General features: G+C 31.9%; 1 protein-coding gene across 1 annotated transcript; it reads left to right on the top strand.

Annotated features, from left to right (window-relative positions):
* The first annotated feature begins 9,599 nt into the window (after positions 1-9,599).
* On the top strand, positions 9,600-14,211 carry LOC125835613 (uncharacterized membrane protein At3g27390). Its single transcript, XM_049514729.1, is given in 11 exon segments — positions 9,600-9,818; positions 10,741-10,849; positions 10,958-11,075; positions 11,077-11,151; positions 11,954-12,090; positions 12,182-12,470; positions 12,599-12,705; positions 12,848-13,010; positions 13,094-13,289; positions 13,382-13,622; positions 13,783-14,211. Coding segments are annotated over 11 exon segments (1,770 nt in total). The 5' UTR covers positions 9,600-9,724; the 3' UTR covers positions 14,024-14,211.
* Positions 14,212-15,128: the final 917 nt, after the last annotated feature.

Raw genomic sequence — 15,128 nt, 5'->3', positions numbered from 1 at the left:
TATTGTTTTCAAATATTATCCCCGTCCAACAATAGTTGTTCACTATATTATTTTGAGTAGTCCAACGATATTTGTCCACTTAATGAAATCAATAAATAGTTTTACTCTTAGTTCCTAAATTACCTTCATTACATTTTTCAAGACAATGTAATTATTATATTAACCTTCTATTTATGATTTATTTTAAATTTAATAAAGTCAATATTTTGATAAATACGTTGGAAAATAACTATAGTTAATAGAAAAGATAAATTAGGAACCTAAGTGATAGATTATTACTTAATTTTTCAATCTATTTTTATACTCCCTCCGTCCCTATTTAGTTGTCCACTTTAGAAATGACACACATATTAAGGCAACAATGATTAGCATAGTAAAGTTACAATTTTGCCCTTATTAATTATGATTCCAAAATAAATTTATTCAAGATAACTAATCAATGTTGGGGGAAGTTTAAATGAGGGTATAATAGGAAATTTTTTTTTTGTCATTTCTTGATTTGTCAAAATAGACAAGTAAATAGGGACATCTAAAAGAGGAAATATGAACAAGTAAATAGGGACGGAGGGAGTAATAGCAGACAAAGAAAATACGTATTAAACAATAGTAAAGTTAGAAAGAAAATTTTAATACCTTTTGATTTCTTAAAAAAGTCACTTATTTTCATATATATGGAATATATAAGGAGGATTTCCAAAGAACGCCCCGAGATTGGAGATTAAGGACCGTCGCCGCAACGCATGCTATTTTTCAGCACTTCAAAGTCCAGTGTTTTAAAAGGCAGGGTTGCAAGGCGAGACATTTAATTTTATAATTTTACAGGATGAGATATAAGCCTTGAGATACGGAGCGTAAGCCCCATGATTCTATAGGAAGTACATCTCATGTATATTTAATTTTATAATTTTGTTACTAAGAAAAAATAAGCAAAAGTAAAAAGTCTTTAATAGTTTTACAAATAAATTTTAAGAAGCAACCAATAATATAGAAAAAAATATTATAATTATTTTTATTATTGAGAAAGGTATTAATAACCAATAATATAAAAAGAAAAATATTATAATTACCATTTGAAAAAGGTAACAACTGGCCGAACAAAAAATGATATAGTCAAAATAATCTTTAAAATAAAATTATCATCCATCTTCACATTGACTAGTCCTTCCCGCATTCGATTTTTCAGTTAAGTTTTACACTATTCGGTTTGGATTTTCGATTTTTGGTTTTGTAAAAGTGTAACCCAATTTGATCCAAAATAAATTTAGTTTGGCTTGGTTTCTCTATTCCATTCGGCTTTTTTCGGTTTGGTTATTCAATTATGTCAATAATTAATAACATATATAACCAAAATAATAATAATTAATCCCTTAAATATTCTTTCTAAGGGATAAGGGTTTGAAAAATACCCCAACTTTGGTCGGATTTGTTGTTGCGATACTAAACTTTCATAAGGACCTATTACCTTCCTAGACTATTTAATACCGTATTTTTTACCCCCTGAACTATTTAATAGTGTATTTTAAAGGTATATATGTGTCCACGTGGACACATTACTATTTATAATTTTGCATTATTTTTTATGTCCACATGGGCAAATATATATGTTTAAAATACGGTATTAAATAGTCTAGGAAGGTAATAGGTCCTCATGAAAGTTTAGTATCGCAACAGCAAATTCGACCAAAGTTGGGATATTTTTCAGACCCTTATCCCTCTTTCTAATATAAATCATAAGTAAAATTTTAAACACAATACTTATAAGTATACCTATTATAGATATAATTCAAACATAAAATATAAACGTAATCATCATGAAAGGCAATAACCAAAAAGGGACAAAAGTGGTTAACTCCAACTTAATTCTAAACCTATATATATATATATATAATTCGGGTTTTTTCGGTTTTTATTTTTTAAAATCCAAAATCAAACCAAAAAACCAAACAAAGCAATTTATTAATCCAAAATCAATCCGAAAAACCAAAAAACATAAAATTCGGTTTGATTTGGTTTCGTTATTCGGTTTAATCCGAATAGTGCACACCCCTACTTCCCATCCTCAATTAATATGTACACTGATTATTGTTTATATATTTTGAAGAAGAAGGATAAAAAGTGTAAGAGTGGTGACAAAAAAAGAATAAAGTTATTTCAAGAACTTAGTGCTATTAAAGCTTTATCCTATCAATTTCAGACACGATTATTTAAAAAATTGTTTATAAAAATGTCAGTTTTTATAAGAGTTTATTTATATATTTTTAAAAGGGAAAATGGTCTGAAAAATACTCCAACTTTGACCGAAATTGTTGTTACGATACCAAACTTTATGGAGGACCTTTTACCCTCTGCACTATTTAATAGTGTATTTTAAAGGTATATATGTGCTCACGTGGACACATTACTATTTAAAATGATGCAATATTTATGATGTCCACATGGGCACATATATACCTTTAAAATACATTATTAAATAATGCAGGGGTAAAAGGTCCTTTCCAAAGTTCGGTATTGTTACAACAATTTCGGTCAAAGTTCGGATATATTTCAGACATTTTTCCCTTTTAAAAAAATCCCTAGAACTTGAAAAAACATGATAAAATATAATATAAATATCATTACACCAATAATAGAAGATATGAGTTAAAGCAAAAATGGTTCAAAAACCCAAGAAAAAACAAAATTGGCATATGGGGCGTACGTTTTTTAAGCCAGGACTTATGTTTTTACACTCGAGACTTACGCCCCAAATTTTAGAACTTATGCTCTATGGATCTACGCCTTCAAATTGTGCTCCGGAGCATTTTTGGTACGCCCTACCCCGAGATTCACCCCCAAATGTTTTTGTAAACACTGCTCCAAACTAAGGCTATTAAAATAGAATCAAAAATGTTAATTCAAACTGATTTTTTTATTGGTTTATGGATCATGGGTTGTTGGTTTAGCGATTTCGGTAACGAATTTGATTTTTTTTTATTATCGGGTCATCGATTCTTAGCAGCTTGAAGTTTTTTCTTAATGGGTTACCGATAACCCGATAGTAAATTAATAAATTATATTTATACCATTCAGTATAGAAAGTCCTTGACTTAGTGTTCAGTTTCATACTTGTATTTCTGGGGTCTCAAAATATTGGTTAAACTACATTATGCTAGTATTTGCTTTTGAGCAAATGCAATCTATCAATTCATATGCATGGTTCATTTAGTTTGTCACCTTGTTGTTTCAAAGTGATTTTTAATTATTTTTTTATGTGTCAAATCTTAACTATTAAATCGAAAATGATTTATAACTGATAAACCGATAATCACCAAGTCAATATCTTAATGGTTCTATAACGGTTTAACATATCTACAAATCGATACACAATAAGTCAAATCAATAAACTCGAATCGAGCCGATACGCAATTTCTTTCCTTTTTAAGTGAAAGATTAATAACTCAAAAACTTCTATATATTACTTTTTCCGTCTCAAAATATCTATCGTATTTATTTTTTACATGTTTGTTAAGAAAATATTTAGTGGGATAATATTTACTGTATTTATATGTCATAATTAAGATATTTATGACTCTTCAAGAACAAATAATATTAAAAATAAAATGAAAAAAAATTATCTTGAACTTTAAAAATAAATAATACTCTCTCCATCCTATATACATCTCAGATTTCATAAATAAGCAAAATAGTCTCATATACCTCCCATATTTCATATATAGGTAAAGAATAAACGAGTTATATGTCTGACATCCATATTACAAAATTAGGAATGAGAAACTCAACCTTACACCCAGCTTATCGGAGAAACAAAAAAGAAGAAAAATAAGGTTTAGTTTTAATCATATAAGCTTAACTAAAGGAGGTTTTAAAAGAGAGAACTTTGAGCTATACAATAAGTTGTTTTTTTTTTTATAATTATTTTTTAATTCAAATCGGGCAAGCACATTTTATTGATTAAAAAAAAACAAAGCAAACACACGATTTAGGCCAAAAAGTGACCCGAGTCCAAATAAGAGCAAAAGAAAAATATCTAAGGAAACAAAATAGAAGAAGAACAACTCAAATTAAGAAACCATCCCTAGAGCAGGTGACAGAGACCTCATCTCTGATGGAGCTTCCGCCATTGTTGAGCTACGTCTAGGCCTTCGGAGTTTGAAGGACTTCCATTCCAAGCCTCTACAAGTCTCACTGATGCCATGGAGTCGTATGTGAAGACTTCTTCAGCTCAAAAGACGGACAAGACCTCAACAAAAGCGATTCGCCCCAAGTCCAGTCTAAGGTACAAGAGCCGTAGGAGATAAATCAATATCTTGAACCCTCAATCTTTGCAGAATGAGCTACAAGGAGCTAATACCGCTGCAAAAATCTCAGATTCAAGATATTACAACAATTACAACATTTTGCTAGTTCAAATATTTGGCACTTAATGAACTTTAAACCTTCGTGATGCCTACTGGAAAATTGATCACCTGCCTTTCTGTTGAGGCAAATCAATGTAGTCAAAGTTCCATTTTATACCTTAATTTGTCACTTTTCATGTAAAAATATCTCCAATAAAACGAATTGAAAATAAAAAAGTTTAAAAGAGTTACTTAAACTTATTTAATACATTAGTTATAACATAAATATTTTGTAATTAAGATACAATGGTGACAACAACCTTGAATACAAACTTCAAGGCTTAGTTCTTGAAGAGTGAAGATCTCAAATATTTTATTTCTTTGATATAATTTGTCATTTAGGCATCTTTAATATATAATTTATCACTTTACATTTAAAGAGTCGATATCTTATTATATAATTTGAGAAGCATTTTCTCAAATCGATAAATGTTAGCCATTTGTCATAATATAATACACTAGTTTCTGTTTTCAAAAATCTTATTAGTAAATAATAAGTTTTAAATACTTTGATTTAAAGTTCTACTATCTTTTAATTAAATTTTTAAAAATGTATAAGGAAATAATGACCTTTTCTATATTAATTATAATATATATAGTTGTATTTCTCTAGTTTTTATAAGAGGACCTTTACTAAAAAGATATTTAATTGTAACTTGAGATATTAAAACAAAAGGTTGATAATAAAAAAGCAAGATATTCCTATATCACTATATAAGAAATTTAAAAAAATTATATTAAAAAATAAATTAAAATGATATTTCACACTATATATAACGATCTGAATCGTCGTTACTCAAAGGCATCTCGTGCATAATTTCAAAATTCTTAAAAATGTGTCCCCAAATTAAAATATGGGTATATGACAATTTTGTTAAATTTGAATTAATCCAGACTGATGTCCGCCCACCATTGGGGGAGACCTCCCATAATGGCAGTACCGCTATAGCTAGCGCCTGCGTGATCACTATAGCGGGACTGACGGCAACAGATTCTAGATAAAACGATGTCTTTTATTCTCCTCTCACTTTTGAAGAAGAAAAGGAGGCGAGGGTTGCTCCAAAAATCTTAAGCCACTTTTAGCCTGGGAACCATCTAGGGAAGAGATTTCGACATAATGAAGATTAAAACCAAATGATTTTCAGTCTACGTTCATCAGAATTTGTCCCCACAAAACTAGAAGTTTGTCTTCAGCAAGTGCTTGGTGTTCAGGTAGACTAGGTTTTATTAACCGAGTAGTTAAACATGTATTTACTTATACAATATCTTGAGATTGTCAGGAGATTTCATGCATAGGCCTTTGAGCACGGAGAATGGTAGATTGGTTAATGAATCGAGTTAATAGTAATTTTTATATTCGAAAAATCTCTATGAGAGCTTAGGTTATGATCTAGTATGAGGGTGGAATGACCTAAAGGGTGGAGTTGACACCAGAAGGATGAGGGGTGACATGAGATAGAGCGTATGAGTTCCAAGGTAATATTACTTGTAGTAAGAGTGGTGACTGAGTGGACTGAGGTCCTAATTTTATCTTCAAATTGCATTGTTTCTTTGATTATAATTTGCATGATATCATGTGGTGGATTCGGGTCGATCGATGCTTACAAGTACGTGTTGTTTGTACGGATATTACTCTTGCTATGCCACTTTGACATAGTTTGGTTGTAGGATTCTGTAATGTCTTGTAGGTGAAGACGATGATGATCTCCGACAGCTTCTACTCATTTTTCCTTATGGTGGTTGTTGTGTCTTATTTTATTTTTTTATAACTAGTACTCTTAGAAGCTCTTGTACATGTTTAAACTAGTTCCTTGGAGAGTGTTTAGTGTGTTTCTCTACAAAGGACTTTGTTTTAAATCAAGTTAAGAGTATTTCAATATTTAACTAGGATGGTAGATTATGTTTTATCAATTTCTGCATTGCCCATTTTTAAAATTGGGTGGTAAGGGTTCTCCTATCTAAATATTAGGGCAAGTGCTCACATGACGCGATGAATTGGATGGTGAAAACATAGTTAATATATAATTTTCTGATTATCACAAATAAAGAGTTCCATTTTTTAAAATTATAGTTTGGGGTGTCAAATACATAGGTAGAGCACATTAAGTTAATTTTCTATCTCTCAATAACTAATACATATATACCTACCTTGTTGATTCTGTTTTTTTTTTATATACAAGTATTTTAAAATATATTGTTGCAAATAAGAAAGTGAATTCTAAAAATATGCATACTTATTAAAATATTATAAAAATATCTATAATATTTTATTAAGTTTTGACTTTAGGATTGGGCCGACCTAGTACTTTAACGAAATATTAATTAGGAAATTCATTTCTGCAAAAAAAATCATACATCAAGACATTGCACTATTCACTAATAATGCTCTTAAAGTATCTATGGAAAGAGGTGAAGATAAGAAAAAAGATCGTGTTGAGAAAATAATAATCAAGATCAAAAGGTCATAATAATCGTAGTATTTTATTTCAAATATGAGCGATACAATTTCTATGAATCCTCTTATTTGTTTTTTCAAATATAAATTCATGGGCTTGTGAGCTTGACTTGTACTTGAATTCAAGGGCCTTCGAGCAATCGAGCTTGATCATGAATAATCTTGATGAACTTGATCTTGACTTATACTTAAATTCAAGGGCTTCAGAGCTTGTTCTTGACTCTGATCGTCTTGATCTTGAATTGCGTTTGAACTTGAATTGAACTTGTAGCTTGATCCACAAGCTCTCTCCGACTTTTTATTAGAATTTTGGCGTCTCTGAAGAAAAATATTTTATTTATAAACTCAACAGTTCTATATGTTTCTGTATAATTCTATATTTTTTGCAATTAAAACACTTAGGTCTGGTGCTTTTAAACCAACAATCATCCTCTGCATGATTATTTTTCTTACATATACTGCAAGGTGGAAATTTATTCTTTCTGATTGATTCACTTGATATTTTAGCAGCAAAAGCTTCTACAGTTGTTTGTTAATCTCTAATTTCCCTTCTTTGCTCAACTGCTTGCAAAGCGTTCACTAAATCATTGATTGAAATTTTTGAGAGATCTTTAGACTCCTCAAGTGACGAAATCTTGGACTCAAAGTTTTTCAGACAAAGTTACAAGAACTTTCTCAATAATTCTAGTATCGAGAAATTTTTCACCAAACAGTCTAATTTTGTTGGCAATTGATGTGAGTTTGCCAACATAATCCTTAATTCCTTATGTTTTCTTTCATCTTTTGAATCTCAAATTGTCTTTTAAGGTTCAGAACTTGCATTAACCTTGATTGCTCATTGCCCAAATATTCATCCTTTAGAGGATTTCATATTTCCATTGGAGTTTCACACGTCATGATTTTTGTGAAAATTTCTTCAGATACTGAGGAATATAAACTATTCATTGCTTTGAACTTTTTAATTTTTTATTCATTATGATTTTTGATTTGAGCCAAAGTTAGATTGACGGGTAATGGTGATGGTTCACCATCTTCTTCAAAAATATCCATAGATCCACATATTCTAAATATGTTTTCATCTTCATAGCCCATAGTTGATAATTTTCTTCTTTGAACATTGGAGAAGAAATTAGCGGAAACATATTTGATATCATATATGTTATTTGGTGGTGAACATTACTGGATCTGATACAAATTTGAAGGAAAATATTTTATTTATAAATTCAACAGTTCTATATGTTTTTGTATAATTCTATATTTTCTGTATATTTTTGTGTATTGAAAATAACTAGTAACATCACTATTTATAAAGGTAAAAACCAAATTAAACTAGGACTAGGAACCGCTATAACTAACAAATCCTAATTAAACATGAGTAAGTAAATACCATAAATAACAAATCTTAATCAACATAGGATTCCTACTCTAACTTTGAATTATTATTTTCAACAGTCTCTTATAAATTACGAGGACCCCTATTTGTAGTTATAGAATAGAGGAGTTGTAGGACAAATTTCCTCCGGCCAATCAAATTCAGGTGACATGTCAAAATAATAGTGATGAAAACAGGCTTCCTTATGCTCAGAACTTCCTTCTTGGTACAAGGGGAGGGGCGAATATTGTAGTTATTATTCTTCTTTTGCCTAATCTTTAATACTGCTTGAGATTTAATTTTTAGAGTTTCTAATAGAGCAATGACCTTTATAGCCATAATTTTTCCCCCGATTCTTCTTTAATGATGGTCTATCCCATTGATTTCACTCGTAAACTATCCATCCTAATATGTCTTTGCCTAACAAGATACGTCGAGCTTTCTCTCCATTTATCTATCTCAGTAGAAAATTAGAACAACTAAATCCTTAAGTTAAGACATTTGTGTTTGTAGATAATCCCCAACTCAAAGAGGGTACAAGTGCCATAATGCCATTCTTAGTCCAACTTTACAAAGTTGAGATTCAATGAGACAACTACTTCTCATTAAGATCATTCACACTTCATCAAAGCAGCATGGCTTCATAACCTCTTGTTTTACATTGATCTAACCACTTGGCTGTTAATTAAATCAAACAAAAATAATTTACTTGGTTCGATTGTTATTAGTTTTGGTTTGATTACAATTATTCGATTATTGATCAAATATCAAATTTCAAAAGAAAGAATTGTCTTTGTGCCATTTTGAATTTTATAATTCTTATACACCAAAACTCCAATTATATTTAACTTCATAATATCATTTAATCTCGTGCCATTTTGAATCTTATAATTCTTATATATCATTCATAGCGTCATTTAATCGCGTGTCATTTGTCGAAATTCAGACAGCTAACTAACTGAACTATTATGATTTTCTATTAGTTAAGTAATCAAATATGCATATATAATTGTTGTATTATTTTGACCTACTCATTTAGTGATTAAAAAGATCACTTTATACATATACTGATATAGCCAATTCTATTTATGTATGTGTATGTATTATTTATTTTTTTAAAATCATACAAATTTGTGAATGGAAAACGAAAAATGAAAATATGGAACATAATTAAGACAAAAACGACAAACACAAGGACGCTTGATGATTTGCGTGATGTGTCGCAATATCTAACTTCCTTCACGCCCTTCGAGGTGTCTAACTTCCTTCCACGTGGTAGCCTTGCCACAATCTTCTGCCACGTTACGGCTCCACCCCACATAACGGCTCTGTTCTCTCTTCTTCTTTCTGTCTCTTTTTCCTGCAATTTTCACTTTTTTTTTTCCACTTTCTCTCTGCACCTTTAAGAATATTATTTGTATAAATAAAATTAATTTGGACATGGGTTCTTGATTTTGATCAACTTCATTGAACCATTATAGTGAAGGTTTTTGTTTTTTGATGGAAGTACCAGTAGGGTTCTTGGCTAAGCTTTGGAGCTTTATATCTTTTCTTCCTTTCTTCTTCTTGCTCTTCCTTCTTGGTCTTCTCAAAGGTTGGTGTACTACTAGTAACCCCTTTTCATTTTAAGACATATTTGCACTGAATTTGTACATATTATACAGAGTAGTAGTATGTTTAGTGTGTTTTGTTTAGAGGCTAATCAAGGCTTTAAACTCTTAGGGGTCGTTTGGTAGAGTGTATTGGAGAAAATAATGCTTGCATTAGCTTGATGTATTATTAGTACCTTGTTTGTTACACTTTTCTAACCTATACATAATTAATGCTTGTATTAGTAATAACTCTATTGTGTATTGAAGAGTGTATTACTAATACCATCTATTTCTATGCATTAGTAATGCAATGGGTTCTAATACATGATTTAACATTATTAAAGACACAATTGCCCTCAAAAACTTTTTTTACATCATTTCAATTATATTTGTGGAGGGTATTTTTGTAAATAAAATATTTTTTCTAAAAAAATTATGTAATGCATAATATTTTTAGTAAACCAAACCAAACATTGCATTAAAAAAATTTCATCATAACTAATGCAAACATTACTAATACACTATATTTTGCATTATTCTTATACATTCTACCAAACGACCCCTTAAAGATTCAACCTTTAAGGTTTTACCACTAAGTTACCTTGTGAAATTTTGCAGAATTAATGTTTGTTGAAAGTTTAATTGACATGTTGCTGTGTTTTGGTGTAGAGTATGTTGGGTTCAATTTTAAGGATTAAATGTACCTTTATATCACTTCAAGTTTATAAAAGTGAAAATGGGGTTTTGGGTGTTGTTCAGATTTCCATAGCAATGATTTTCAAATGAAGTGGAAAAAATGAAAAATTCTCATGGCTAAATGGGTTTTTAAGTCTGTCTTTGTTTGTTTTCTTGATCTTAGCACACTTTTGAAGATGGATATTAAATGTTGTGGAATATTGATAAGTTTGATGTTTGTCTGGACAGGATTAGTAATTGGCCCCGTTGTGACTGTCCTCATATCAGTTGGGAATTCAGCAGTTGTAATTGGGCTATGGCCTGCACATTTAATCTGGACTTACTATTGTGTAGCAAAGTATGTGTTTTCTTGCCAATGTTCTTGTTGTATGGGTTATTATAGTACAGAATATGCATATACTGTGTATCTGATATAGAAGCTATTGTGCTTTGTTTCACATTTCAGAACCAAGAGACTTGGATGGGTTTTGAAGATTGCATTACTGGTTTCATTGCCAGTTCCTCTGATTCTTTGGCCCATAGTAGCCAATATTGGGAGTCTTCTAGGTGGGATAGGGTACGGTTTTTTTCGCTCCTTTGATAGCAACTTTCGAGGCTATTGGAGAGAGTATCACTTGCAAGATCTATCACTGCTTCACGGTGAGTCTTCATCTCCACAATGATAAGTAGATGAATTGCTCTTAGTCACATTGTTAGATGAGACATCGATCCTTATAGTTAACGGATGGGTCATTTCATTTTCTTGATATGCTGAACATTTGTCATGAGCTTTTGCTAGCTGGCTTCATAATTATTCATGCTTTATCTAGGAACTTGATTGGAAAATATAAATTTCCAGGACATATGATGGCGTAATTCATCTGTTTATTTAGTTTTCTTCTGGATGTTGGCCTTTGCTAAAGTAGCCAGAACATCCAAGTGTTCTGAGTGCCACTAGCTTTTCTAGCTGATCAAGTACTTCTCTATTATCATTTTCCTTAAAAATGGAAGGGAGAACATATTCTTGCTTATAACCTTCATTCATCTTGCTTTTGTAGTCGTTTCCTTTTTCCCTATGAATTTCTCTCAAGTTTGTTTATGCTTTATATTGGCGGATTTTTGTAATTGATCACTTATTTATAGTTATATAGAGTTAATTGCTCATGAAAAGATCCAAAGACTTCTAGCTCTTCAATAGAATAACATGTGCATGAAATTTACCTATAAAAAAAAGCCCCCAAGGCCTAGCTCGAGTGGCAAAAGGTGGAGGATTTGTGGCTTAGGTCGCAGGTTCAAGCCACAGATTTCTCAGTTATCAAAAAAATAAAAATTTACCTATAAAAAAAGAGCATATATAATGTGCTTTTATGTGTGTTTGTATGTATAAATTTGAGTTCTTCTGTTCGTTCAAATGTAATCATGTATTTTACATGCCAAAGATTATAGTTGATAAAATTATCAGGATGGTTGTATTTCCACTCTTAAAAGGAGCTGCACGGTAGTTCGAGACTTTACAGACTTTTGCTTCCACTCTTATTTTTCTTATATGGACGAGCTTTCTGAGGAAATATACCCAGATGAGAAACCAATAGAAGTGAAGTGAGTGATATCTGAACCTCTTTTTTAAAAACATTAGACACAGATGGTAGATTACAGTGTACCATATTTTCATTACCGTGCTGTGTCCTAGGTTGTCAAAGCTGCCAAGTTGCATTTTGGTTTCTCTGCTTGCGATTCCAGTGGATGTCCCTCTTATTACAGCTCTTGCTCTTTGGAAGAGCCCATTCATGCTGTTCAGGGGCTGGAAGAGGCTACTAGAAGACTTAATTGGAAGAGAAGGCCCATTTCTGGAGACGGTTTGTGTACCTTTTGCTGGCCTTGCAATCTTTTTGTGGCCTTTAGCTGTTGTTGGATCCGTGGTAGCGTCCTTCTTTTCAAGTTTTGCTCTTGCACTTTACAGCGGGGTTGTGGTTCATCAGGTCTATATGCTCTCCTCCTTCCTCTGTTTTACTAAGTAGTCATATGAGCCAGCTTTGAAGTTTGAGAGGCACTATGTCTCATTTAGAACGCTGTCTGATTCTTACTGAAGTGACACGAGTTTTGCTAGGAAGACTCATTTCGCATGGGACTTGCATACATCCTAGCAGCCATTTCCATATTTGACGAATACACAAACGACCTACTTGACATGAGGGAAGGGTCATGCTTCATGAGGTATTGACAGCATAGTGTAGTCCGCCAACGCTAGTTTATTACATTTATGATCTGAAAGAAATCGACCTATTTATCAATGTTATGAAATAACTTGATGATGCCATCAATAATGTTGAATTCTCTGAATTCTTCCTGAAGCCAGGCCTAAATATAGAAGAAATATGATCTCCTCGGGTGGCCTTGACAGTAAGAAGTTAATTGAGCAGAGGAAGGAAAAAGAAAAAGAAGGATCACACAGTTTGAAGCTTGTTTCGCATGGATCACGAACGCTGAAACAGGCAATCCAACAATATACGCCCATGCAGGTAGGTATATAAGTCCATATGTGTAATCACTTCAGCCCACTTAAGTTCTTTATGTTTTTAACCCAAATGTAACTCTGAAACAGGTATGGGGTTGGCTCTTTAAATCCTGTGAGGTCAATGGCAGAATACTCCTGCGTGAAGGCTTTATAGATGTCAAAGATATTGAGGAATGTATTGTCAAGGGGGACTGTAAGAAGTTAGGTATCAAATTGCCTGCTTGGTCCATTCTACAGTGTCTGCTTGCATCCGCACAGTCCGACTCTCTGGGCCTACTAATTTGTATGTCTTTTCTCAAACTGCCTTTTTCTCTTCCTTGTCTTCCGCCTATGTATTAGTTTTAGGAAGAATGATGTCTTATATGCTCTATACAGCTGATGAAGTGGAACTGACAAAGTCTAACTGGCCAAAGGATAAAGTGTTTGAGTGGTTCCTTGCGCCTCTCTTAGTCATTAAGGAGCAAATAAAAACACTACAATTAGGAGAAGATGAGGAAATTAGTCTGAGGAAGTTGATAATGTGTTACAAAAATGAAAGGCCAGAGGAATGGGACAACACCGGTTTTCCATCCACCGATACTGTGAGGAGAGCACAGTTGCAAGCTGTTATTAGGAGGTAAGTTTATATTTATGAAATGCTAGCTATACGAACTTGTAACATTTTGCAATCATAATATAATAACTTTTGCTTCAGCTCTTCCATGGAAAACTTGTACACCTATTTTTTTTATTGAAATCTAGAGTGAGGATTGAACAATGCTTTTACAAACCAACAGGTTGCAGGGCATTGTTGGTTCATTTTCTCGGGTACCAACATTCAGAAGACGCTTCAAGAATTTGGTGAAGGTGTTGTATTTGGAAGCAATCCAGACTGGTCTTATTGCCGAAACTGATGGTGGAAGCTCAAAAGCTGGAAATAGAAATAGGCATCAATGTGCAAAGGGGGATAAGAACAATACAGATGATGACGGAGAGCAAAACGAGCAAAGCAGCCGAGATGGTGATAGTATTGTGTGACCATTCCTGTTGGTAAGATCATGTAATCTCTGTAGTACTTAGGCAGGTATTAGCCGAGAATCGAGATGGTGATAGTATCGCGTACATTTTCGATATTGAATGAGCTACCTTTTGTTTTAGCTTCTATATTTTCTGGTGTAGGAACCATAGTAAATGCAGTTTGGCTCTGTGGAGTTGATTTCATTTACTGACTGAAGTCATAAAGCAATTGTTGTAAACTAACATGCATATATGAATTAGCCTTTTGTACGTGTTATCGATTTGGTTATTGATTTGTAACGATTTGGTTATCGGTTTAACCAATAAAAAATACTAATGTCTTTTTGGAACCTACGTTGAATACTTTTCCTCTCTGTTCTTATTTCTATTTATTAATTAATATACAATTTCTTCACTTAAGAGAACCACTAAGCTAAATTAACTGTTTTTGACTTTTATATTGATCACTGTTAAGTAAATGATTTTCGTATTATAGGTTAATTGGTTTGTAACGATTTAGTTATTAGTTTAGTCATTAAGTAAACTCTAAAAGTTAATAATTGAACAAATAGACCAATATAACAAAGTACAAAATTATTTAAAAATTGTTATATCAGTAACGAAATCCAATAAATCAATAATATTTTTTTCGATTTCGGCGGCAAAATAAAACCAAAATTACAGGGAGCAAAGAGGGAAGAAGAAAGGAACATATTGTGGAGAGCAAAATAAGGAAGAGAAGTAGAAAAACAGTCATGAAAGGTGACGAAGAAGGAGCGCGAGAAAGAAAAATGAAACAATTCTTCGGTTTCGAAATTCAAATTTTAAAGTTCACCCTATCACAAATGTAAACCGTTTGAACGAATAATATATCAAAAAGTTTGAAACATTGAAAGGAGTTTATATCTAAAATTTGTGTAGAGGAGATTTAAGTTTGTCAAAAAGAAAAGTACTTGTTAAGGAAGATGAATTGTTGCAATGTAGGTATAAATGTATATACATATTTGATATGTAGTTATATACATAATTACACATTATTTGTAGAGAGAAGTATTGAAAACACCCTTAAACTAGATGCAAATTATTAGTTCCATCCTGAATAATTAACAACATTAAAAACATTCAT

Source organism: Solanum verrucosum, unplaced genomic scaffold (assembly GCF_900185275.1).
Source record: "Solanum verrucosum unplaced genomic scaffold, falcon-dt-bn FXZP01000040.1, whole genome shotgun sequence".
Classification (NCBI taxonomy): Eukaryota; Viridiplantae; Streptophyta; class Magnoliopsida; order Solanales; family Solanaceae; genus Solanum; species Solanum verrucosum.
This window is presented reverse-complemented; position numbering and strand designations above follow the sequence as displayed.